General features: G+C 40.9%; 1 protein-coding gene across 2 annotated transcripts; it reads left to right on the forward strand.

The window, feature by feature from the left end:
* Positions 1 to 6,365: 6,365 nt before the first annotated feature.
* Positions 6,366 to 18,087, forward strand: LOC105485407 (deoxynucleotidyltransferase terminal interacting protein 2). 2 transcript variants are annotated; one of them, XM_011747753.3, is made up of 7 exons: positions 6,366 to 6,491; positions 7,695 to 9,280; positions 12,062 to 12,200; positions 14,608 to 14,703; positions 15,591 to 15,755; positions 17,049 to 17,158; positions 17,923 to 18,087. In XM_011747753.3, the coding sequence occupies exons 1-7, from the start codon at positions 6,420 to 6,422 to the stop codon at positions 18,014 to 18,016; spliced, it is 2,262 nt and encodes a 753-aa protein (XP_011746055.2). In that variant the 5' UTR covers positions 6,366 to 6,419; the 3' UTR covers positions 18,017 to 18,087. The 2 variants fall into 2 exon arrangements, with proteins under 2 accessions (XP_011746055.2, XP_011746056.2); XM_011747754.3 differs by lacking the exon at positions 6,366 to 6,491 and adding an exon at positions 6,957 to 7,013.
* The last annotated feature ends 6,910 nt before the right edge of the window (positions 18,088 to 24,997 follow it).

Here is a 24,997-nt window from a genome sequence, read left to right on the forward strand (position 1 = left end):
TATGTGTTAGGCACTGTGCTACAGATGGACACAGATGAAAAATAACTCCTATCTTCAAGGAACATATGGTATATGTGGGGGGAAAGGGAGGAATCTGTATATGAATAAGAGCAATAAAAGGCTGCCTCTGTTGGCTGGGCGCAGTGACTCACACCTATAATTCCAGCACTTTAGGAAGCTGAGGCGGGCAGATCACTTGAGGCCAGAAGTTCGAGACTGGCCTGGCCAACATGGTGAACCCTGTCGCTACTAAAAATACAAAAATTATTCGGGCATGGTGGTACATGCTTGTAATCCCAGCTACTTGGGAGACTGAGGGACAAGAATCACTTGAACCTAGGAGGTGGAGGTTGCAGTGAGCCAAGATCGCACCACTGCATTCCAGCCTGGGTGACAGAGCCAGACTCTGTCCCAAAAAAAAAAAAAAAAAAAAAAGGCCAGGCACGGTGGCTCACACCTGTAATCCCAGCACTTTGGGAGGCCGAGGCAGGTGGATCAAGAGGTCGGGGGATCGAGACCATCCTGACCAACATGGTGAAACCCCCCTCTCTACTAAAAATACAAAAATTAGCTGGGCGTAGTGGCATGTGCCTGTAGTCCCAGCTACTCAGGAGGCTGAGGCAGGAGAATCACTTGAACCAGGGAGTGAGAGGTTGCAGTGAGCCAAGATCACACCACTGCATTACAGCCTAGCGACAGAGCAAGACTCCGTCTCAAAAAACAAACAAACAAACAAAAAAAACCTGTATCTGTTGATAGAAGTAATGAAAAGGATTGGGGCATGTGGAAGGAAGTGGGACTGAGTAGCAGGTTAAGGATAAGAAAGACTTTCCTGAAGAAATTAGCTTTAGAGTAGGGTCAGATGACAAGGTGTGGTGGGCATTCTGGGCAGAAACCCTTGTTTGCCTGGTTTGTAAATATGCCCTTATTGAATGATGGAGCAGTTAATATGTAAACTTTACAAGTTCAAGGAAAATACCTTCAAAAGCTTATTCTTATAGAAAGGAATGGCTTCTGTTGAGACAAAAGTAGGTTAAGTTTGGAAAAGTCACATGTTACAAAAAGATGAAAACTTGCTATCTCCTCTGACTATATCAGGATATGGTCATATGCAGTTCCGCTACCAGAGAAGTCAACAAAAGCTTTAACATGTTTCCTCAGCAATGACTAAATGTGTAAAATGTCATGTAAGATTTTGATGTGTCTGCTGGTCCATTATTTTAAGGTTCATGTTTTACAATGAATATTACTTACTTTCATTCTTTTCCCTCTTTGCTCACTGTTGATTCTTGCATTCTATTCCTTTTAAGTTCACTTTTTTTTTTTTTTTTTTTTTTTTTTTTTTTTGAGACAGGGATCTCACTCTATTTCTTAGGCTGGTGTACTGTGGCATGATCATGGCTCACTGCAGCCTCAACCTCCCAGGCTTAAGCCATCCTCCCATCTCAGCCTCCCAAGTAGCTGGGACTACAGACATGCACCACCACACCTGGCTAATTTTTATTTTTGTAGAGACAGGATCTCGCTATGTTGCCCAGGCTGGTCTTGAACTCTTGGACTCAAGTGATCCTCTCACCTCAGCCTCCCAAAGTGCTGGGATTACAGGCATGAGACACAGCACCTAGCCTCCTTAGTAATTCTTTACCAAAGGTCTTTAGGGACAGTAAACTTTCTAGATCCTGTTTGTCTGAAATGTCTGTATTTGCATTCAATCTTTGTTTTTTTGTTTTTGTTTTATAGAGATCAGTTTTCATTATGTTACCCAGGTTGGAGTACAGTGGTTATTCACAGGTGTGATCATCGCATACTACAGCACAGAACTCCAGAACTAAACAATCCTCCTGCTCCAGCCTCCCAAGTTGCTGGGACTACAGGCACATGCCACCACACCCAGCTTAGTTTGCACTCACTCTTAAATGATCATTTGACATTACAGAATTCTAAAAGTCCCCAAACACAATATTGAAAACCAGATACAACCCAAATGTCTATCAACAGCTGAGTGGATAAATCCATTGTTGTATAGTCATACAATGAAATACCACTCAGCAATAAAAAAGAATGAACTACTGGTATACACAGTAACATGGATGAATTACAAAAACACTATGCTGAGTGAAAGAAGCTAGACATGAGTATATACTGTATTATTTCTTTTTTCAAGATGAGGTCTCACTCTCACCCAGGCTGGAGTGCAGTGGCATGATCATGGCTCACTGCAGCCTCAACCTCTTGGGCTCCAGTGATCCTCCCACCTCAGCCTCCCAAGTACCTGGGACTACTGGTGCATGCCACCATACCTGGCTAATTTATATATATTTTGTAGAGATAGGGTTTTGTTATGTTGCCCAGGCTGGTCTCAAACTCCTGGGCACAAATGATCCTGCCTCCTCAACCTCCCAAAGTGCTGGGATTACAGGTATGAGCCTCTGTACCTGGCCTGTATTATTTATTTTACTTGAAATTTTAGGAGAGATGAAGTTAATCTATAACTACTAGTTATCTATTGTTGCATCTGGATGACTTTGTTATCTATTGTTGCATCTGGATGACTTTGAGGCATCCAGATGCAGCAATAGATAAGTCAGGACTGCAGTCTCACCTAAAGGCTGGATTGAGGGTCGGTTTCTAAGCTCACTTGTGTAGTTGTTGGCAGGACTGAGTGCCTCACACATTGTCAGACTGAGTTCCTTAATTCTTCACTGGGTGTAGGCCAGAGGCCTCCTTTACTCAGTTCCTTGCCACAGTGTTCTCTCCAAAGGACAGTTTACAACATAGAGCTAGCTTCCTACAGAGTGAATGATTGAGAGACAGCAAGATAGAAGCCAGCCTTTTGTTAACCTAATCCTGAAAGTGACATCCATCATTTTTGTCATATTGGTTTCATTAGAAGTCACTAAGTCCAGCCCACATTCAAAGGTTTGAAGACCAGAAAATGGGATCACTGGACCATCTTACAGGTCAAACTTAATTTTAATAGTAATGTTTTTTTGTTTGTTTGTTTGTTTGAGACGGAGTCTCGCTCTGTCGCCCAGGCTGGAGTGCAGTGGCCGGATGTCAGCTCACTGCAAGCTCCGCCTCCCGGGTTTACGCCATTCTCCTGCCTCAGCCTCCCGAGTAGCTGGGACTACAGGCACCCGCCACCTCACCCGGCTAGTTTTTTTGTATTTTTTAGTAGAGACGGGGTTTCACTATGTTAGCCAGGATGGTCTCGATCTCCTGACCTTGTGATCCGCCTGTCTCGGCCTCCCAAAGTGCTGGGATTACAGGCTTGAGCCACCGCGCCCGGCCTAATAGTAATGTTTTACATGTAACAATGCAGAATGACCATGAATAATATGTATTTTTAGAAGGCTCATGCACTAAAACTGTCATCTTTTGGTTAATGCCTAAAATTCCAGGGAGCTTTGACCTTTCAGTTTAAGGATTTAATTAATAAAATATAGATTATTTAAGGTAAATTTCCTTTTGGGCCTGAGTAATAGTATTGGTTACCATTAAAAAATATGGGAGTTGGGGCATTGACCCCCCTGCACAGTTGAAAATCCACAGATAACTTTTGACTCCCCCAAAACTTTACTAATAGCCTACTATTGACCAGAAGCCTTGCAGATAACTAGTTGATTAATACATGTTTTATATGTTGTATATATTATATATTGCATTCTTACAATAAACTAGAGAAAAGAAAATTTTAAGAGAATCATAAGGAAAATATATTTACTATTCAGTGGAAGTGGATCATCATAAAGGTCTTCATCCTTGTCTTCATGTTAAGTAAGCTGAGGAGGAAGAGGAGGGGTTAGTCTTTCTGTCCAGTGGTGGTGGAGGCAGAAGAAAATCACTGCATAAGTGGAACCTCCCAGTTCAAACCCGTGTTGTTCAAGGGTCAACTGTATTGTATATACTATATTAACCTAAAATTAGATATACTATATTTGCCCTAAATCCACTTCAGATAAAGAAGATAGGCAAAGAATAGGGCAAACCTGGTAAGCCCATGTAAAAACACTTTTTTTTGCCTATGGTAGATTTGTTGATAGACCAGCTCAATCTTCTTATATTATGAATATGTACTGACAATTTTCATATCTTATGTTTGTTTCTTGACCTTAGATTATATATGAGTTTGTTTTTTCCTTTTTCTTTTTCTTTACTTGAAAGGGCCATACTTGCAAGTGAATATTAGACATTGAATGATTTTCTAATATTCTCTCCAATTTTCTACACCTACTTCTGTCATCTTAATTTCTATTTCCATGCATTTGCTCACATTAAAGTTGTGGAGATTAAATGAGTGAATACATGTAAAGCATGTAACTAGTATCCAGCAGATATTAAGTGGCCAATACTATTATGATTGATGCTGCTGTTCTTTGATGCTTTGATCTCCGCAGCCTACATCCAATTGGTTCACTTTCCTTCTACACAATTTGTCTCCTCTTCAAATCTAGCCTTTCTCTTCTGTTCATCTTCTTACATAATCTCACTGCTACTTGGCCCTACTAAAATTTATTTTTGCTCTTCACCACGTTTGCCACAAAAGTTGATCTAAACCATTTCCATTCTTCTGAGATGTATCACCTACTTCTTTTGGATAGATAATAACAGAGGCTATTATCTATCCAAAATCTTCTCTTCTTCACTCCACTTGAACATACTTGCATTCACATTCTCCTCTCTGTTTCAAATATCAACTCTTCCCTCCTGCCTCAAAGGAAGGTGCATTCTTTTCTGGCTACAGCCACATCTCTGTTTATTATCCAGTCCTTCAGTTAGCATTAGGCTGGGCTGCAAATAGAAAAATCTGTAAGTAACAGTGGCTTTTAGCAAGGTGTTTTCCTCAGGTGAAAAATCTAGAAGACTCTTCAGGGCTCCTAGGGCAGCTCCACGAGTTGATTTTTCCATCTCACTGCTATGCCATCTCTAAAGCATGCCTTCATCCTTATGGCACAAACTTGCTGCCTGAAAACCAGTGAACCCAACTTTCCAGGAAGTAAAATGCACTTTAAAAGGCCACGAGGGCCTGGCGAGGTGGTTTACGCCTGTAATCCCAGCACTGTAATCCCAGCACTTTGAGAGGCCGAGGCGGGCGAATCACCTGAGGTCAGGGGTTCAAGACCAGCCTGCCCAACATAGTGAAACCCCATCTCTACTAAAACTACCAAAAAAAATTAGCCGGGAATGGTGGCGGGCGCCTGTAATCTCAGCTACTCCGGAGGCTGAAGCAGGAGAATCGCTTGAACCCGGGAGGCGGAGGTTGCAGTGACCCAAGATTGCGCCATTGCACTCCAGCCTGGGCAACAGAGCAAGACTGCATCTCTTAAAAAAAAAAAAAAAAAAAAAAAAAAAAAAAAAAAAAAAAAAAAAAAGCCAGGGACGGCCTCCTCTCTTTTAGATGCCGTCCCTAAAGACATGCACACAATTTATACCTAATTGGCTAAAACGTAGTCACGTAGCCACATTTGGCTGCAAGGGAGACTATAAAATAAGCAATTTAAGCTGGGAAGCAGTGTGTCCACCGAAGTCTGTGTTCTGTGACTTTAAATAAAAAATTGATTTTATGTTATAAAGAAGTAGAGACTAGGTTTGGTGAGGCACTCATCCATCGTTTCTCACCTCCAACAATAATTTGCGTTTACTTATTTTTTCAATCCCCCATCCCCTCAAACATAGTTCTCTACCTTTTATCCCAAAAGATAACCAAAAAAACCTCTTGATTCTGGTCATTCTCTTCCTTTCACTGCAACAACAATAACAACAAAATCTTATTCCTCTCCTTTACAATTTCTTTAACTTTTTTTCTTTTCTGCTATTCCCAATCCCTAAACACCATCTCACGTTTAGATTATATAGCTTTCTACTTTGTCTCCGAGTTCCTGTGGGCACTTTATATCCCTTTTACCTCAACCAAGTCCTTAAATTTTATTTTACTTATATTTAGCGTCACAAATAATACACGAGTAAATATTGCCTTTTTTAAAAAAAGTACAAATACCTCAAACGTCTCCCTTGGATACACCAAGGGCTACATTAAGCTCTTTAGAACACAGAAATGAAAGAACGCCTCCCGGGTTCAAATGATTCTACTGAACAAATGAACGGATAGCCTGTCGGTGCGTTTTTACAATTCATGTGAACCCGTACGCTAAGGCCCTCTGTCACTGCGGGCTTCGCTGCCCCCATGAAAGTCTTTGCCAGCAAAAATCTGGCTTGCCTTCTACAGCTCTAAAGTGCACACTTAAACCCAAGCCCGTTGTCTCAGACCGCCCTAGCCTGAACTGGCTGGGCGAAGGCAGGGATGAGATTCTCGCGAGCTCTCGGATCTTCGCGGAAAACGCGCTCGAGACAGTTCTCTGACGCATTTCCGGAGCGCCAGGGAAGAGGGAAGTAGTGGTTGTCGCGGGGGAGCCGGAAAGATGGTGGTTACCAGATCCGCACGGGCTAAGGCCAGCATCCAAGCCGCGTCGGCTGAAAGTTCCGGGCAGAAGGTAGGAAATCCAGTCTTTCCTACTTCTCCCCGCTTCGCAGAGCGGCGCTCAGGCAGGCGGGGCGGCGCAAGGGTCCGCTTAAGGGTGCGGACTGCCAACAGAGGACCCCAGCTTGCCGCGCGCTTGGGTTTCCCAGGCCCCGTGCTAAGACTGTCACGAAAACTAGCCCTCACCACTGTCTTTTAAGGCAGTTTTTAGTATGGAAGAGAGGTTAGATAACTTTCTTTGGGTCGTTCAACTCCTTAATGCAGAAGCATAGTTCAAGCTTTTTAAACCATACTGTTAACACGGTACCAAGGAGGGTTAATTTCGGCCACCATGCACAAGCCCCATTTAGGGGAACTGGAAAAAAAGCTTCGTTTTCACGTGGGGAGGCTGGCAGCTGTCCAGCGTTACCTCCTTAAGGCGTGAGGAGGGCTGTGGTGTCGTCACTTGGTGACTCTTAGTGGCGTCAGTCGGCTGTCTCATTCTGACTCTGCGATGCAGGGAACGGAGCGGCGGCGATTTTTTCCTTACGTAAAGGTAAGGGCGGCTGATTCCATCATTGTGTTCCTAAACACATCGTTGTTCAGAGTTAATATTCCTTTTCTCCCCCTCCTATAGGTGGGTCAGAATGTTCGTCTACCCATTATATTTGACTTTAAACAGAAAAATTTTAATTGTTCTGCTTCTGAAGTTATATCTAGGAAGGATGAGGCAAGTGAAGTAAATGCAGGGTTGGATCCAGTGTTTAAATTTTGATTTTTTTTTTTTTTTGATTCGGAGTCTTGCTCTGTCGCCCAGGCTAGAGTGCAGTGCCCAGGCTAGAGCCGCGACCTCGTCTCACTGCAACTTCTGCCTCCCGGGTTCCAACAATTCTGCTCCAGGCTCCCGAGTAGCTGGGATTACAGGTGCGCACCAACACGCCCGACTAATTTTTTTACTTTTAGTAGAGACGGGGTGTCACCATATTGGCCAAGCTGTCTGGAACTCCTGACTTCGTGATCCACCCGCCTCGGCCTCCCAAAGTGCTGGGATTACAGGCGTGAGCCACCGCGCCCTGCCAAATTTTGATTTTTTAAAAATCATGAGTTGGGCGGGTTTTGTTTTTTGTTTTAAAGGTAATCTTGTTTACCGGGTTTTAGCTTTTGGGGTCAGTACTTCATTTGCTTTGCCTTTGTTCCAGCCGTACCTAATTTACAGTGTGTTTTCTCTGGTTTGCAGAGTTCTGCTGCTAATGGGATTCAAGCGCATCCAGAAAGTAGTACTGGATCTGATGCCCGAACTACTGCTGAATCACAGACCACTGGGAAACAAAGTTCAATCCCTAGAACTCCTAAAGCTAGAAAGAGGAAGAGCAGAACTACAAGCTCACTACCAAAGGGTACTGAACCATCTACGGATGGAGAGACCTCTGAGGCAGAGTCAAATTATTCTTCTGTGTCTGAGCACCATGATACCATTTTAAGGGTAACTAGGAGAAGGCAGATCTTAATTGCATGCTCCCCAGTGTCCAGTGTTAGGAAAAAGCCGAAAGTAACTCCAACAAAGGAGTCTTACACTGAAGAAATAGTCTCTGAAGCAGAATCTCATGTTTCAGGTATTTCTAGAATTGTGCTTCCCACAGAAAAAACGAGAGGAACCAGAAGAAGTAAGGCTAAATCTCTGACAGATCCAAGCCAAGAATCTCATACAGAAGCTATATCTGTTGCTGAGACATCAAGCTCAGACATTTCATTCTCTGAAATTGCAACTAGAAAAACCAGGAGTATGCAGAGGAAGGCACAAACTGAAAAGAAAGATAGTAAGATTGTACCAGGAAATGAGAAACAGATCGTGGGCACACCTGTGAATTCAGAGGATTCAGATACCAGACCAACTTCCCATTTACAAGCAAGATCTCTTTCTGAGATAAATAAGCCAAATTTCTATAATAATGACTTCGATGATGATTTCTCCCACAGAAGTTCAGAAAATATATTAACAGTGCAACAGGCCAATGTTGAATCTCTTAAAGAAACAAAACAGAATTGTAAGGATTTGAATGAAGATGCCAATGGAATAACAGATGAGGGGAAAGAAATTAATGAGAAAAGTTCTCAGCTGAAGAATCTTTCTGAACTTCAGGACACTAGCCTTCAACAGTTACTTTCTCAGCGACATTCAACCCCCCAAAATAAAAATGCTGTATCAGTGCACTCTAATCTGAACTCTGAGGCTGTAATGAAATCATTAACTCAAACATTTGCAACTGTGGAAGTAGGCAGATGGAATGACAAGAAAAAAAGTCCCATAAAAGCAAGTGACCTGACAGAGTTTGGTGATTGTGGTGGTAGTGATGATGAAGAAGAGTCCACAGTTATAAGTGTCAGTGAAGACCTGAACAGTGAAGGGAATGTCGATTTTGAATGTGATACCAGACTATACACGTCTGCGCCCAACACATCTCAGGGTAAAGATAATTCTGTCTTATTAGTTCTCAGCAGTGATGAAAGCCAACAGTCTGAAAACAGTGAGAATGAAGAGGATACTTTATGTTTTGTTGAAAATAGTGGCCAAAGGGAGTCATTAAGTGGAGACACAGAAAGTCTGTCATGTGACAATGCATTGTTTGTAATTGACACAACTCCTGGAATGAGTGCTGATAAAAATTTTTACTTGGAAGAGGAAGACAAAGCAAGTGAGGTTGCCACTGAGGAAGAAAAAGAAGAGGAAGAGGGTGAAAAAAGTGAAGATTCATCAGACCATGACGAAAATGAAGATGAGTGTAGTGATGAAGAAGACTTACTAAATAGCACAAAGGCTAAACTGTAAGTTTTTCCTTTATAAGTTTTTGATACATGTATTTCAAGTGGTTACCATAAAAATATGAAATGTTAGCCTGGGGAATGAGAAAATCACTGCCTTGGGTTCTTCATGGAATAGCTCTTCTATCCAGCATTTCCCTTGTCTTTTTGGATACCTATTTTAGTCATATTTTTCCCAGCAGTCATAACTAAAAGTGCTCGTTTTGGTGACATTAGAAATCAATCTGTTGGATGCAGTGACTCATGCCTGTAATCCTAGCACTTTGTGAGGCTGAGGCAGGAGGATCACTTGAGCCCAAGTAGGTGTTTGAGATCAGCGTGGGCAATATAGGGAGACCCCATCTCTACACACAAAATTTTTTTAATTAGCCATGTGTGGTGCCCTGTGCGCCTGTGTCCCAGCTACTTGGGAAGCTGAGGTGGGAGGATTGCTTGAGTCCTGGAGATTGAGGCTGCAGTGAGCCATGGTTGTCCCACTGCACTCCAGCCTGGGCAATAGAGGGAGATGTTGTCTCAAAAAAAAAAAAAAAAGGACATCATATGTTAATATTTTTGTATGTGATAAGAGCAGTAAGTGACTCATGCCTGTAATCTCGGCACCTTGGGAGGCCAAGGCAGGTGGATCGCTTGAGCCCTGGAGTTCAAGACTGGCTTGGGCAACATGGGAAAAACCCATGTCTACCCAAAAAAATAAAAATAAAAAAGCTGGGCATGGTGGAAAGCACCTGTGGTCCCAGCTACTGGGGAGGCTGATGTGGGAGGATCACTTACTTGAGCTCAGGAGGCAGAGGTTGCAGTGAGCTGAGATCGCACCACAGCACTCCAGCATGGGTGACAGTGAGACCCTGTCTCCAAAAAAAAAAAAAAGAATATGTACTCTCTTCTGCCTGCATTCTTTCACTCAGAATATTGTTTCTGTAATTCATCCATGTTACTGTATATACCAGCAGTTCATTCTTTTTTATTGCTGAGTGGTATTCCATTGTATGACTATACAACAGTGAATTTATCCATTCAAGTAATGATAGACATTCAGGTTGTATCCTGAATGTCTATCAGTATTGTATTTTTCAATATTGTGAGTATTTGAGAACTTAGAGTTCCATAATGTCAAATGATCATTTAAGATTGAGTGCAAACTTACTTTGGGAGGCTGAGGTGGGTGTATCACCTGAGGTCAGGAGTTCGAGACTATCCTGGCTGCTGGGCGTGGTGGTGGGCACCTGTAATCCCAGCTGTTTAGGAGGCTGAGGCAGGAGAATTGCTTGAACCCAGGAGGTGGAGGTTGCAGTGAGCCAAGGTCATGCCATTGCACTCCAGCCCGGGCAACAGAGCAAAACTTGGTCTCAAAAAAAAAAAAAAAAAAGATTGAGTGCAAACTAAGCTGGATATGGTGTCATGTGCCTGTAGTTCCAGCCAGGGGACTACATACATACATTCAGGGTTGAGAATTACTGCACAAGAATGATTTCACTTTCCAGTAGAGGTTGATTATGCTTTCACCTACTCAGTGTGTATGGATAATTAGGGAGGAAAGTTACTGTCAGTCCAAGTGTACTTGCTTAAAAAGGACCCTTCCATAATATAAAGTAGAAATTATTACATAAATATAGCAGGAGCCCGGGTCAACTCTAGAAGATCCCAATTCAGTAGGTCTAGGGTATGACATTTGTATTTTTAAAACACTCCTGTGGGATGGATGCTCATTGCTGTTCGAGACTCACTTTAGAGATACTAGCAAATGCCCTTAGTCACCCAGGAAAAAACATTTAAGTTTTGATAACTTGGAAGTTCAAGAACCTGCCTTTCTCATTAGTTTTAGAAATGAAGATGTGTACATTTATTAACTCACTACCTATATATGAAGTTGAATCATCAGGTATATTCTCTTCTTTTCTGTAATTTATAAAATCTCTTTATGAAATCTATTGGTATTTTATATGACCTTAATCTTCTTTTTTTGTTGTTGAGACAGTCTTGCTTTGTCACCCAGGCTGGAATGCAGTGATGCAATCTCGGCTTACTGCAACCCCAGTCTCCTGGGTTCAAGAGATTCTCCTGCCTCACCCTCCCTAGTAGCTGGGATTATAGGTGTGCACCACTACACCTGGCTAATTTTTTGTATTTTTAGTAGAGATGGGGTTTCACCATTTTGGCCAGGCTGGTCTTGAAATCTTGACCTCAAGTGATCCTACCGCCTCAGCTTCTCAAAGTGCTGGGATTACAGGCATGAGCCACTGCGCCTGGCCTGCCTTAATCTTCTCTAAGAAAATCTGGAGAATAAATTTGGGTATGTTCCCCCAAAACCTTTTTGGTTTAATTCATTGTGCATCCAGAGTTTCTTCTAAATGACTTTACTAGATTGAAAATATCTATTTACAGGAGTTTAAGACCAGTTTGGGCAACATATTGAGACTCTGTCTCTACAAAAAAAAAGAAAAGAAAAAATGAGCCAGGTGTGGGGTGCGTACCTGTAGTCCCAGCCACCCAGGGAAGTTGACGCGGGAGGATCACTTGAGTCCCAAGAGTTCAAGGCTGCAGTGGTCACCACTGCACTCCATCCTGGGCAACAGTGAGACCCTGTCTCAAAAAATAAAATAAAATGATGAAAAATTTATTTATTTAGAGTTTTTTCAGGAATTCCTTGTAAAAATAATATGCTTTTTTTCCTTCATCGTGGACAATACAAGGCAAGAGAAGAATAAGTGATTTTTTAAAATGCGATCTTACTTGTTTCCATTTTTATTTAATTACTTGATCTTTAAGTCATGATTTCTTTTTCAGTCTAAAGTTGACAAGCAGCAGCATAGACCCTGGTCTGAGTATCAAGCAGTTGGGTGGTTTGTATATTAATTTCAATGCAGATAAACTACAGTCTAACAAGAGAACCCTAACACAGATCAAGGAGAAAAAGAAAAATGAGGTAAGTTAATTGTGCTGTTAGGTTTTCACAGAACTAACCAATCACTTTTAGAAATTAGTCTTTGGTAAAAGATTTAATTTTCCTACAGTGAAACCACATTGGTGTAATGTGTTAGTTTTTTCCTTCTCTAAAAGAGTCATTTCTTTTTACAATAAAATCCTATCTGTGAATGATAATGCTTTAAAATAAATCAATACGGGGTCAGTGTTACTCATCTTACACCCACCAATTATGATCCCAGGGGTTTTGTTTTCTTCCCTTTTCTTGCTATACTTTTAGTTCTTAAGTTCTTAACTAATGTAGACTCTGTTGAGAATCTGAAAGCTGTGAATGCCTACCTCTTCCACCAGGAAAAAAATACACATGTGCATATAAACATTTTACATATAATTTCAGAAGGAATTGCTGTTAGGGTAACCTTACCCAAACCCTTAGCTTTAGCCAACACCTTACACTGCTTTCTCCTAAATCTGTGTTTTCTAGCTTTGATGCCTCTCACTTGCACTTTCAGACCTTTAAATCCAAGTGTCTGTTTGTTCATTTAGATGTCCTCAGGCACTTGACCTCACTAATTCCCCTTTCCCTGCCTGAACCAGGAATCCTCTTTTTGTATTCTCTCTTCTGGCTAATGAAACCAAAATCTCTTTTCCTTTTGTAGTCAGTCGCCAAGCCTCTAGGGGAAGACTTTTTCTTCGCCTCCTCCTTTTTAAGCCACTGTCACCAGTTAGTACAGGCCTTTGTTTCTCATCTAGACTACCCCAGTGGCTTCCTTTTTGATCTTGTTTTCATCATCTTCTTCAAGCCATCCTCTGTACTTCTAGATTTCTCTGTCTAAAAACACAAATTCGGCTGGGCAAGGTAACTCACATCTATAATCCCAGCACTTTAGGAGGCTAAGGCAGGAGAATTGCTTAAGCCCAGGAGTTTGAGACCAACCTGGGCATTATAGCGAGACCACATGTCTCCTCCCTGCCCCAAAAAACACACCACACACAGATGTGACATAGTATTATCTTAAATCCTTCAAGGTACCTTTCTACCCCACCCAACTGTCATCTGCTCTATTCTTGCCACTGAAGACTACTGTAGTTGCCTGAACTTACCCTGCTTTTTCCCAAGCAAGTGCAAAAATAATTGATCGTTGCCCTTGGAGAACATTTTACCTCCAGTCCTTCCTCACAGCCCCTCTGTGTTTCCATAACTTCTAGCATAGATCTGATTCATTATTGATCATGTGATATGTTAACTTACCATCTTTTCTTTATATTCCTAAAACAGGGTTTTTCAGTCTCAGCACTACTGATGTTTTGGGCTGCATAATTTTGTTGTGAAATGTTCTGTGCATTGTCAGATGTTTAATGGCATCCGTATCTTTTGCCCACTAGATGTCAGTAGTAGTCTTCCTTGTCATCACCACCAAAAATGTCTCCAGACATTGCCAAATGCTCCCAATTGAGAATCACTGTCCTTGAGCCTAGTACAGCACTTGAAACGCAGCAAACTCTTAATCATTTGTTAAGTAAATATCATGCCCCCTTTTATGAGGGATAGGAAAGCCTAGACGACTACCTATACCACACAGAAACTTCTAGGCCTGAACCTGAATTGGGTGGCTGACAGTTAATTTCTGAGTTGATCATTTCAAATGTCAGTCCCAAATTAATGCTTGTAGTATATTCCTGTAAACTATTTTGAGGGCTACAGAGCAGTCTTATTTGGTTCTTGTACTGAGAAAAATACTAATTAAGCTGAGGTCCTTTAATCACACAGAGCTTTAGGAGAATATAATCATACTAGTCAAGTAACAGAAGTACAGAAATCATTTAGGAAAAGATAAACAGATTTGACTGCACAAATTTATTTATTTATTTTGGAGAAATGGGGTTTTCCTATGTTACCCAGGCTAGTCTTGAACTCTTGGCTTCAAGTGATTGTCCTACCTTGGCCTCCTAAAGAGTTGGGATTATAGACATGAGCCACCATGCCTGGCCTTTTTTTTCTTTCTTCTTTTTTCTTTTTTTTGGGGCCTGGGTGCAGGGAGACAAGGTCTCACTCTGTCACCCAGGCTGGAGTGAGTGGCACAGTCATAACTTGCTGCAGCCTCAGGCTCCTGGACTCAAGTGATCCTTCTGCCTTAGCGTCCTGAGTAGCTGGGACTACAGGTGTGTGCCACCATGCCCAACTAATTTTTTTACAGTCAAGGTCTTGCTGTGGTGACTAAGATGGTCTAAAAATCCTGGCCTCAAGTGATCCTCCTCCCTTAGCCTCCTCAGAGCACTGGGATTATAGGTGTGGGCCACTTTGCCAGGCTGACTAAAAATTTTAAAACTTATATATAAGTTTAAACTGTTGAAAAACTTATATAACATTCTGACATTATTTTAAAACCAATTTTATGTTTTTATAGCTTCTGCAGAAAGCTGTCATTACACCTGATTTTGAAAAAAACCACTGTGTTCCATCATATAGTGAATCAAAGTATCAACTTCAGAAAAAACGCAGAGTAAGTACAGTGACTTAATTAAAATGCTTGGATATGTTTAACTATATATTTTCAACTTATACAACATAACTGCACAATTAAACTGTGTCTGTTGGTCTATATATCAGTCCAAAGAAAATAATTACAGATTTCTAAGGGCTGTAAAATGTAGCACCATAAACACATTATGTATAGATTTTCACATCTTTGCAGCCACAATGGTGCATATATAAGTAGAGTTTTGTTTTTTTTTTTTAACATATATAGATAGATTGCTTCTATCTGCCATTTCAACTAGTTATCCAGAGAGCTTGGAGGAAAGTTGAGGATGGTATTCTAATAATGTTACTAATATGGAGCACTCTGGCACATGGTAGGCACTAACTAAATATTTGTTGTATGAATGAAACAAAATTAAGTAACTTGCTAGGAGTTTTCAAAAGAATAGTAGTTTTTTGTTTTATTGTAGAAACAACACAAATTTCTGGATCCTTGTATGAGTGGCTTTCTGAGACTCCTGGGTGACTGAATAAAAATGTTTACATATAAGCTCTAGAAATGAAGGTGTTTTTGTACATTCTCTTACTGCATATAATCTGTTTTAGACAATAAAAATTGAAGTTGTGTGTTATTCTCCCAGCAAGTCAGCAGTTACTCTTTGAGACAGAAAATAGATTTTATGGAGCCCTCATTTATGAAACTGATAATCCTGTGCCTAATTTAGCAGAGAAGTCACTTTTTGTGATTTAATTCCTTTTATTTCTATGATTCTGGACATAAGTGCTTTCAGTAAAGCAAATATTTGTTTTTAATTCACAAAATTTTCTGTATGTGTTACTTCAGGGGAAATGAATTATAATGTATACTCTTAGTTGTTAGAATGTTTATTTTTGAAATCATAATTTCAGGAAGAACGACAAAAAACAGCAGGGGATGGCTGGTTTGGTATGAAAGCTCCAGAAATGACAAATGAACTGAAAAATGATCTCAAAGCACTGAAGATGAGAGCCAGCATGGACCCAAAAAGATTTTACAAGAAAAATGATAGAGATGGCTTCCCCAAGTACTTCCAGGTATGAAGCAAAGAGAATAGTGATGATCTGTGATTTTTAGTTTGGAAAGCACTACAGTGATCTTTAAAATTTACTCCTGAAATAGAGGATATTTCCATTGTGCATGCCTAATGTATGGACCATATCTGCATAGGCCATATAATAATGGCCATAACTCAATTCAGCCACTAACTTTTAATTTGATCACATTAGGGAGATCATGTTACAAATGGTTACCAGGTCAGCTAAAACTTGCTGAACCTATAAAGTTCCCTATGTGAATATATGAATAGTACTAGCCTAACAGCAAGAGTCCATACAGGATGGAGGGGTAAAGAGGGTATCGTGTACTAATCGAAGGTGGTTTTTAAAATGTTTTCATCTGTTCAGATGTTACACCTCTGCTCAGAAACATTCAGTGATGAATTATGACATAGGATTGAGTCTGTATCCCTTCATTTAGCCATTAATAATCCATACCCAAACGAGTTCACCTGCCTTTTGTCATATAGCCCAACAAATTCCAACACACTTAGCTACTCAGTCTTGTCAGAACGTGTACATACCAGTCCCTGCATTATTTGACTTTGCATATCCATGGTTCTCGTTTACTTGGTGAAATTTTACCCATATAAATTCAAGCTAAATTGTCAATCTTTGTTAAATCTTCCTTACCTCTCTTAGGTACAGTTGGTCACTTTGTCTTCAGAGCATCTGTAGTGTTTTGTTTAGCACATGTTATGCTTTAATATTTTAGTTACTTTTTTGTGGAGCTTCCTTAAGACTGTGGGCTCCTCACTGCAGGAACCAGATGTTGTCTTCGTTTCCCTAACATGTAAGACAGTGCCTGGTGCATAGTAATCACTGTAAATTTTATTTAGTTGAGTGTATGAACAGATACAGAATGATCACTAAGTAGGCTAAGCTGGCAGCCTTTGTGATGACCTAGGAAACAAAATAGGTATGTAGTAGAATTAATGTGTCTAATTCATTGATTTGGGAAATTAGAACAAAAAGTGTATATTATCTGTTCCACTTTTCTCCTTTAGTTACACTATGTATCATGAATTTAGTGTTTAGCAAAGAAATTTTGGATCTACTATAAACTACTGAAGAAACATAATTAGTAGCACCAGTGTGTTGTGTTTTTTTTTTTTTTGGCTTTAAATAAGTGGCAAAATTTACATTACTATTAGTGTAATGTAAGCTTGTTCTTTCCATTCCTTTCTCTAAATATAATTAGAGCTACACTGAAGTGTGAAAGCATCTTGGCACTCAGGTAGCACATGACTTATTTCAATCAATTGTTCACAGATTGGAACCATTGTTGACAATCCAGCTGATTTCTACCATTCACGAATTCCCAAGAAGCAAAGGAAAAGAACTATTGTGGAAGAACTGCTGGCTGATTCTGAGTTCAGAAGGTAAAGGAATTTGTATTTATTTTATAATATGTATACTTTGCTTTAAAATATGTATAAACTTATAAAATTTCAGATAATTTAACTCATTTAAAATAATCCATAACGTATTAACATATGTATTTTTATGAAAAATAATTTAGTGCAAATCTCTCTAATGTGTGGTTTAACTAAAGACAGAGGCTCATACCTGCTTCTGCAGATACCACACATCACATAGCCCCTGGAAAACACGACACTCATGAGAGAATGAGGGTGAAAAAAGCAATTAATGCCTTTGTATTCTTGAGAAAATAGTTTTTACCTAATGAATTCCTTGAAAGGGTCTATTCCACAGACCACACTTTGAAAACCATTGGTCAGTTCTAAGAAATATATCATACTGTGGATTTTCAGGTTAAGTGTGTTTTGCTCTAGTCCTGATTTTTTTTTTTTTTTTTGCTCTAGTCCTGATTTTTGTGTTTTTATCCATCAAAAATGTTTAAAGCATTTGATACAGCCTGGTAGATGGATATAGTGCATATATAGATGATATATGGGTATAGATGATATATGGATATATGGATAGATAGATGGATATAGTGCATATAGTAGGAAAGTCTTCCAACTACAGTTGCCATTTTTTCTCCCTAGATTGCAAGCAAGCGCTATGAAGTCAGAGACTACACTTGTCTTGTCCACCAATCCATTCCCAACTTTTACCCCAAGATTATATTAACTTCTAATGTCTGATATATCAAACATAAAGTTCTGATTTTTCTTTTCAGATACAACCGAAGGAAGTACTTAGAGATCATGGCTGAAAAAGCAGCAAATGCAGCAGGAAAAAAGTTCCGAAAGAAGAAGAAATTTCGCAATTAAGATTTACCAAGCAAACTGCCACATTTTACATCGCCCCTTTATTTACTTATTAAAGGCGTTTTGAAAACTAACACCATCATCTAAATTAATTTACCGTAGACTGGCCCTGTTTGTACAGGAATTTCTTTTTTTTTTTTTTTTTTTTTTTTTTTTTTGAGACGGAGTCTCGCTCTGTAGCCCAGGCTGGAGTGCAGTGGCCGGATCTCAGCTCACTGCAAGCTCCGCCTCCTGGGTTCACGCCATTCTCCGGCCTCAGCCTCCCGAGTAGCTGGGACTACAGGCGCTGCCACCTCGCCCGGCTATTTTTTTTTGTATTTCTTAGTAGAGACGGGGTTTCACCGTGTTAGCTAGGATGGTCTCGATCTCCTGACCTCGTGATCCGCCCATCTCGGCCTCCCAAAGTGCTGGGATTACAGGCTTGAGCCACCGCGCCCAGCCTGGCTGCATAAATATCTTCTTTTGAGAAGTGTCTTTTCATATCCTTCACCCACTTTTTGATGGGGTTGTTTTTTTCTTGTAAATTTGTTTAAGTTCTTTGTAGATTTCTGGAAATTAGCCCTTTGTCAGATGGATAGATTGCAAATTTTTTCTCCCATTCTGTAGGTTGCCTGTTCACTCTGATAATAGTGTCTTTTGCTGTGCAGAAACACTTTAGTTTAATTAGATCCCATTTGTCAATTTTGGCTTTTGTTGCCATTGCTTTTGGTGTTTTAGTCATGAAGTCTGCCCACACCTATGTCCGAAATCTCATATTTACTGCTTGGAGTCACAACCTAGTAATAGCAGAACTGACAGTAATATTCATAGTTGGAGTTAGGGAAGCATCTATGTCTGTTCTCTTTTATAAAAAACTACTTTTGTTTCTGGAGTATTATGTTTTGCCTTCTACTGGATAAAATAAGGACCTAGTATGAGAGAATTGTCTCCTTTAGTGCTTCTGGCCTTCTACAAATATCTGGATATTTAAATAATGGATGAAGTTATGTTTTGCTTTTTAATAAGCAAGTCTTTTGAGAAACAGGTTTTACTGACTTTGGCCTGTGTCACTAAACTCAGTTCACCTACTGGAACTTTTTTTTTTTTTTTTTTTTGAGACAGTCTCACTCCATCACCCAGTGCCATCTCAGCTCACTGCAACCTCCACCTCCCAAGTTCAAGTGATTATCGTGCCTCAGCCTCCCAAGTAGCTGCGACTACTGGGTATGCCATTATGCCCAGCTAACTTTTATATTTTTAGTACAGATGGGGTTTTGCCATCCTTACCTCAAGTGATCCATCTGCCTTGGCCTCCCAAAGTGCTGGGATTACAGGTGTGAGCCACCGTGCCCGGCCAACTGGAACTATTTGAACGCTTTATACCAGAAAAATGTAAAGAATATAAAGTGCTGCCACAGTCAGGTGTGCTGGTGAAAGAGACCTTCAAAATACCCCTGAGAAGATATTGAAAGATTTCTAAAAGAATGGTGTATTTATACATCATCTGGTTTCAAAATCCTTTTTTTTTTTTTTTTTTTTTGAGATGGAGTCTCGCTCTGTCGCCCAGGTTGGAGTGCAGTGGCATGATCTCGGCTCACTGCAACCTCCGCCTTCCGGGTTCAAGCAATTCTCCTGCCTCAGCCTCCTGAGTAACTGGGATTACAGGCACCCACCACCACACCATGCTAATTTTTGTACTTTTAGTAGAGACGGGGTTTCACCATGTTGGCCAGGCTGGTCTTGAACTTCTGACATCAGGTGATCCACCTGCCTCAGCCTCCCAAAGTGCTGGGATTACAGGTGGGAGCCACCATGCCCAGCCCAAAATGTTCTTAAGACAAAGTAGATGCTGTAAGACTACAGTTGATAAAGGTGGGCTCTGGGCTAGGTTCTTAGCATCTAACACAATGAGTTCTGTGTTCAGTGTTCTGCTGTATGATAAACCAACTGCTCTAGAGAAACACCAATATTCCTCTTACTGAAACCTGGGAAAATGTCTATTTTGGGTCCCATAAGTAGGATGTCACAAAAGGAGTGGGGAGTGGGGAGGCTATATAAAAAAGTTCAACAAAACCTTAGTAACTGGTATACACATTAATAGGATCCCATTCTTAGAAACAGCAAGTTAAAGAAAATATAATGGGAAAAAAAAAGTTAACATGTACCAGGTATTCAGTCTCTCAGGTAAAGTGCAATTATTCTCATTGTCACATAGTTTTCGAAGTGAAGAAATGCTTCCAAGAAGTAGGGTCAATACCATGACCTATAATTAAATGTCATAAGCAGATCAGTGTTCTAGAGACATCTCAAATGAACTATGAAATGTAAAATTAGGTAAGTTTGTGCATAGAGGATTTCTAGGACGATACACCTTCAAATCAAGATGGCCCTGTAGTTCCTCAAGCTCAATTTTATCAATTCCAGTTACCCTCATTTCCAGATCACTTTAGTGAATCACTATCATGGCCTTAGCTCATTGTTTGAGAATTCAGTGGTCAAGATTCTTAACTCAGACTACCCCAATCTGTTACCCTGTTAGCCTTTACTTCAGTTCTCTCCAACTTAGCCTTGGCTGCAATTTGGAATTACCTATGGTGACTTCAAAATGGCTGATGCCTGGGTCTCACCCCCCAAACATTGTGAAATCATGATTTCAAGCCTTTCAGCCACTCATTCTCTGAATCCTCTATCCCCATGAAGATACATTTTTCTCCCTAACCAATCTAGACCCAATTCATCTGTTTCTGTTACTCTCACCTCACCAATCCCAGTCAGGGAAACACTATTCTTACCAGTCTAGATTATTGAGATTCAGGAAAGTATAATGAAGCTATTGACTGTCAGCTGGGTTTTCACTGCTACTCCACAATCCATTTATTTCAAATATTTTCCACCAAATTCATTCATCCTGCAAGTCAGCTAACACAAATAATTGAGTCCTGTGCATTATATAAGCACTTGGGTACAGCAGGGAAGCTAATGCAGCCTCTACACCCAAAGAGCATGCAGGAGATACCAGACACTTCCATTCTCCCAGAACCCAACTTCCACGCCTAGCCTCAGCAAACTACTTACTCCACTAAACCAGCCACGGCCATCTGATGAAGCCTGCCTTACCTCCTCACGGCCCCACCAGTCTAGAGACACTTCCTACATACCTCCTTACTGCTATATTCAATTTTTTTCTCAGTCTTCATCCCTTCTAACCAGACAATGTCTTTTGACATTACTGATCTTCCCCTTCTTGAAGCTTGAGCTGCTCTACTTTGGTAGCAAGATCAGCTTTTCTGCTTCTCCTACCTAGTCTTTATTTTCTTACTCTACTCTGTCCATCACTTAAATTGTTGGTTTCCCTAATGCCTGCCTTCGTCTTCTTTCTCTATACTGTTTGACTTGAGTATCTTGTCCTCCCTCTCCTTCAACTTATGCTCTCACCTCTTCAGATGACCCCAGAGTCTCCATCCTTACATCTCTATCCCCCACCCTCTGTTGCAGACTCACATTTCCAATTAACTGTACAAATAAATTAACCATATAAAGTACTAGAAAGTTATCTCAAATTGAACATATCCGGAACCAGACACATCATCTTTCTGAGATGATTAAATAAAAACACTATGCCTTGCAAATAACAAGTACTCAAAGGGAAGCTACTGTTTCCATTTTCTCCCGCAACCTCCCCATTGAATAGTTTTAATGAGGCCATACTGCATTTTACTCTCTATGGCTCACCTCTGCCTAATGACACACACAGAAACCCTACATTCAAGACCTGACATTCAAGCCCCTCCACAAAATGACACCACCACAGGTTTATATTCACTGCTTCCCTACTCATGCCCTAAACTTCACTTGTGCTACTTACTTGCCTATTTCTCTCTCAGCTCTTTTCACAGCCCTTTCTCTGGTTTGTAGGAAACTACATGTCCCAGATTCCCTTGCCAACTGGCTTCACAGTAAGACACTGACAAAAGACAGAGGGGCAGGAAGAGGAGAGAAACCAGCGTATTTCTCTCTGCCTTGGTTTGGGTTGCGGCCCCACCATGCTCCCAGCCCCCACCAGCCAGATGACTCAGGCTTCCAAGTTCTGGTAACACCATCTCCCACTGTCCCTCTGGCACTAGAAGTAGTAGAGGTTTCCTACTGTTGCAGTATCTGAGTTGCCAACACTTTCAGCATTTCTGTCACCTGTGGAACAATTCCCTATATTAAATTATCTACAGCAATGTGTTTTTCTGTCCAAACCTGACTGATAACATTTCAGCCAAACCAAACTACTTGATACTGAGCATTCAGTCAACATATACTGAGTTCCATGCACACAAAGTACCATGACAGGTTCAGCTTTTACGTCTTTGTTCATGTGGTTAATTCCACCTAAAATATCTTTCCTGCCTCCATTTCACCTAACAAACTAGTACTGACCTGAAGCCTATTCAGCAACCAATATTTTGAGCATCACCTCTGTGCAAGGCACCACACTAGGTGCTAGGGGTGCACAGGAAAGGAGGTCATCCTAGTCATCACAGAGCTGACAGTCTACATGCTTCAGAACGCCTTTTTCAGATTCTCTCCACTGATGTATATACTCCTATTTGCCTGTGCTTATTTTTACTCCACTTATTTCTATTTAACAAATGTCTATATAGCACTTATCGTCAGGGACTATTCTAAGGACTTACACATATAACTTATTTTTATGTTACCCTTATGTACCTAAGTTCGTATGTACATATGTAACATTATGTTTGTATATAATAACTTAGGCATTTGGTAAACCTATGACGTAGGTGCTATTATCCCATTTTATAAGTGAGAAACTGAGGCACAGAGGTTAACCTATGGTCACAGAACTAGTAAGTGTAAATCTCTGTCACACTTTTATTCTTGTCTTGCACTACAGCTATCTGCACACCTATTTCAGCATCACTGGCAGAAATTGCTGGACTTTTACTTTCTTCTGTAGTTACGGGACACTTGATTTTTGGCTGAGAATGTGGCCACCTGGGGGAAAAAAGCTGTAATTCCCACCTTCCTATGGGATGTGAGTAGAAAGAAGTGGTATGTGCAACTTTTAGGAAGTATCCTTCAAAGATGGATGAGGTTGGAGTAGGGCCCTTCTCTGTCCTTTCATCTCCTTCCCACAAGCTAGTATGTTGACCTGATGGCTCCTGTTATGTTGACCAGAAGCAGCCATCTTGGAGCAGGAAGTGGAAGCTGCATTTTGAGGATGGAAGAATAAGAAAGAACCTGGATCTCTCATGATTAAGTAGCTGCTATTCCCTGGTAGCTGTCATTTTTACATGAGAGAGAAAAAGCCTTTATCTTGTAAAGTCCACCGTTATTGTGGGTGTCCTGTCACACTCATAGCTGAAACTGATCCTAATTAATGAAATCACCAATCCATGCTCTCTGTCCCTCACTAGGCTCAACTTTTATGAAAATTCACTCTATCTCACTCATGTTTGTATTTCCTTCGTGCATAGTTCCTTGCACAAACTACTACTCAAAAGTTACATGCTGAGGGTGAGTGGGTTATAAAATATAAACGGATGGATGCAGAAGGTCCCAGATAAGGAGGAAATTGGTATGAAACCACTCCTGACCTCTGGTCTTTTAGAATCTGTATTGGTCATAGGCGACAAAAAGGTGGGAGTGTCTCATCCTTTAAGGCAGCTTCTGCTTTGTCAATACCTTCCCTGGGTCCTAGGTATGAGGTAGGGCTGTAAAAGAGAGCACAGAGAAACTAGGTCTTCCAACATGAACACCTTCAGTTGTCCCCTGTCTACCTTCATGCTTTTATCTCTGCCCCCTTCCCACTTGCCTCAGAAGGACAGGCATTTTTCTACCATTCCTAGGCTGATCCTTTCACCTGACTCCCAGAACATCTTTGCATCTTAACTTTCTCATCTATAAAATGGGGATAATTCACACTTCTTAGAATTAGGGGATAATTAAATGGTAAAGGTTAAATAAATTTTCTGGCATAAAGCAGGTGTTCAAAAAATGTTAAGTGATTCTCTTTTCCTCTTAACCCCCTTCTCCTCCAGAGGAAATGTGCTCCTTTGGTTCTTGGGGAAACACCTTTTTCCTGCATCTCTTCCTATCTCTCCAGACACCCTTTCCTGGTCTCTTTGAAGGACTCATTATTTGCCTATACCTCAAATGTCTGTGCTGGGTTTCTGTCCTCTATACTCAGTCTTCTTTTTTTTTTTTTGAGAGGGAGAGAGAGTTTTGCTCTTGTTGCCTAGGCTGGACTGCAATGGCACAATCTCAGCTCACCGCAACCTCCACCTTCCGGGTTCAAACAATTCTCTTGCCTCAGCCTCCCAAGTAGCTGGGATTACAGGCATGTGCCACCATGCCCAGCTAATTTTGTATTTTTAGTAGAGACAGGGTTTCTCCATGTAGGTCAGGCTGGTCTTGAACTTCTGACCTCACATGATCTACCCACCTCAGCCTCCCAAAGTGCTGAGATTACAGGCGTGAGCCACCACGCCTGGCCCATCTTTTCTTTTCTTTTCTTTTTTTTTTTTTTGAGACGGAGTCTCGCTCTGTCGCCCAGGCTGGAGTGCAGTGGCGCGATCTCGGCTCACTGCAAGCTCCGCCTCCCGGGTTCACGCCATTCTCCTGCCTCAGCCTCCCGAGTAGCTGTGGCCCATCTTTTCTTACTGTACACTCTCCCTATACGATCTCATCTATGTCCAGAGCTTCAAGTGCCATCTGTACGATAATGAATTTTAAATCCCAAGCATAGATCTGTCTCCTGAGCTCCAGACCTTCTCTTCTTTTCCTTTCCTCTCCCTATACATTTCCCTTCCTATAATTCTCCTCTTTCTGATATTCTTTCATTCTATAAATACTTATTGAGAGCCTGCTATGTGTTTGGCATTGTATATCCAGCTGCCAGGATGCTCCACAGACCTCAAACTCAACATCTGCAAATCTGAACTCATTTCCATCCCCTATTCCCAAACCCACTTCTTGCTACTTTGTTTGTGGTCC

This window comes from Macaca nemestrina, chromosome 1 (assembly GCF_043159975.1).
Source record: "Macaca nemestrina isolate mMacNem1 chromosome 1, mMacNem.hap1, whole genome shotgun sequence".
NCBI classification, from domain to species: domain Eukaryota; kingdom Metazoa; phylum Chordata; class Mammalia; order Primates; family Cercopithecidae; genus Macaca; species Macaca nemestrina.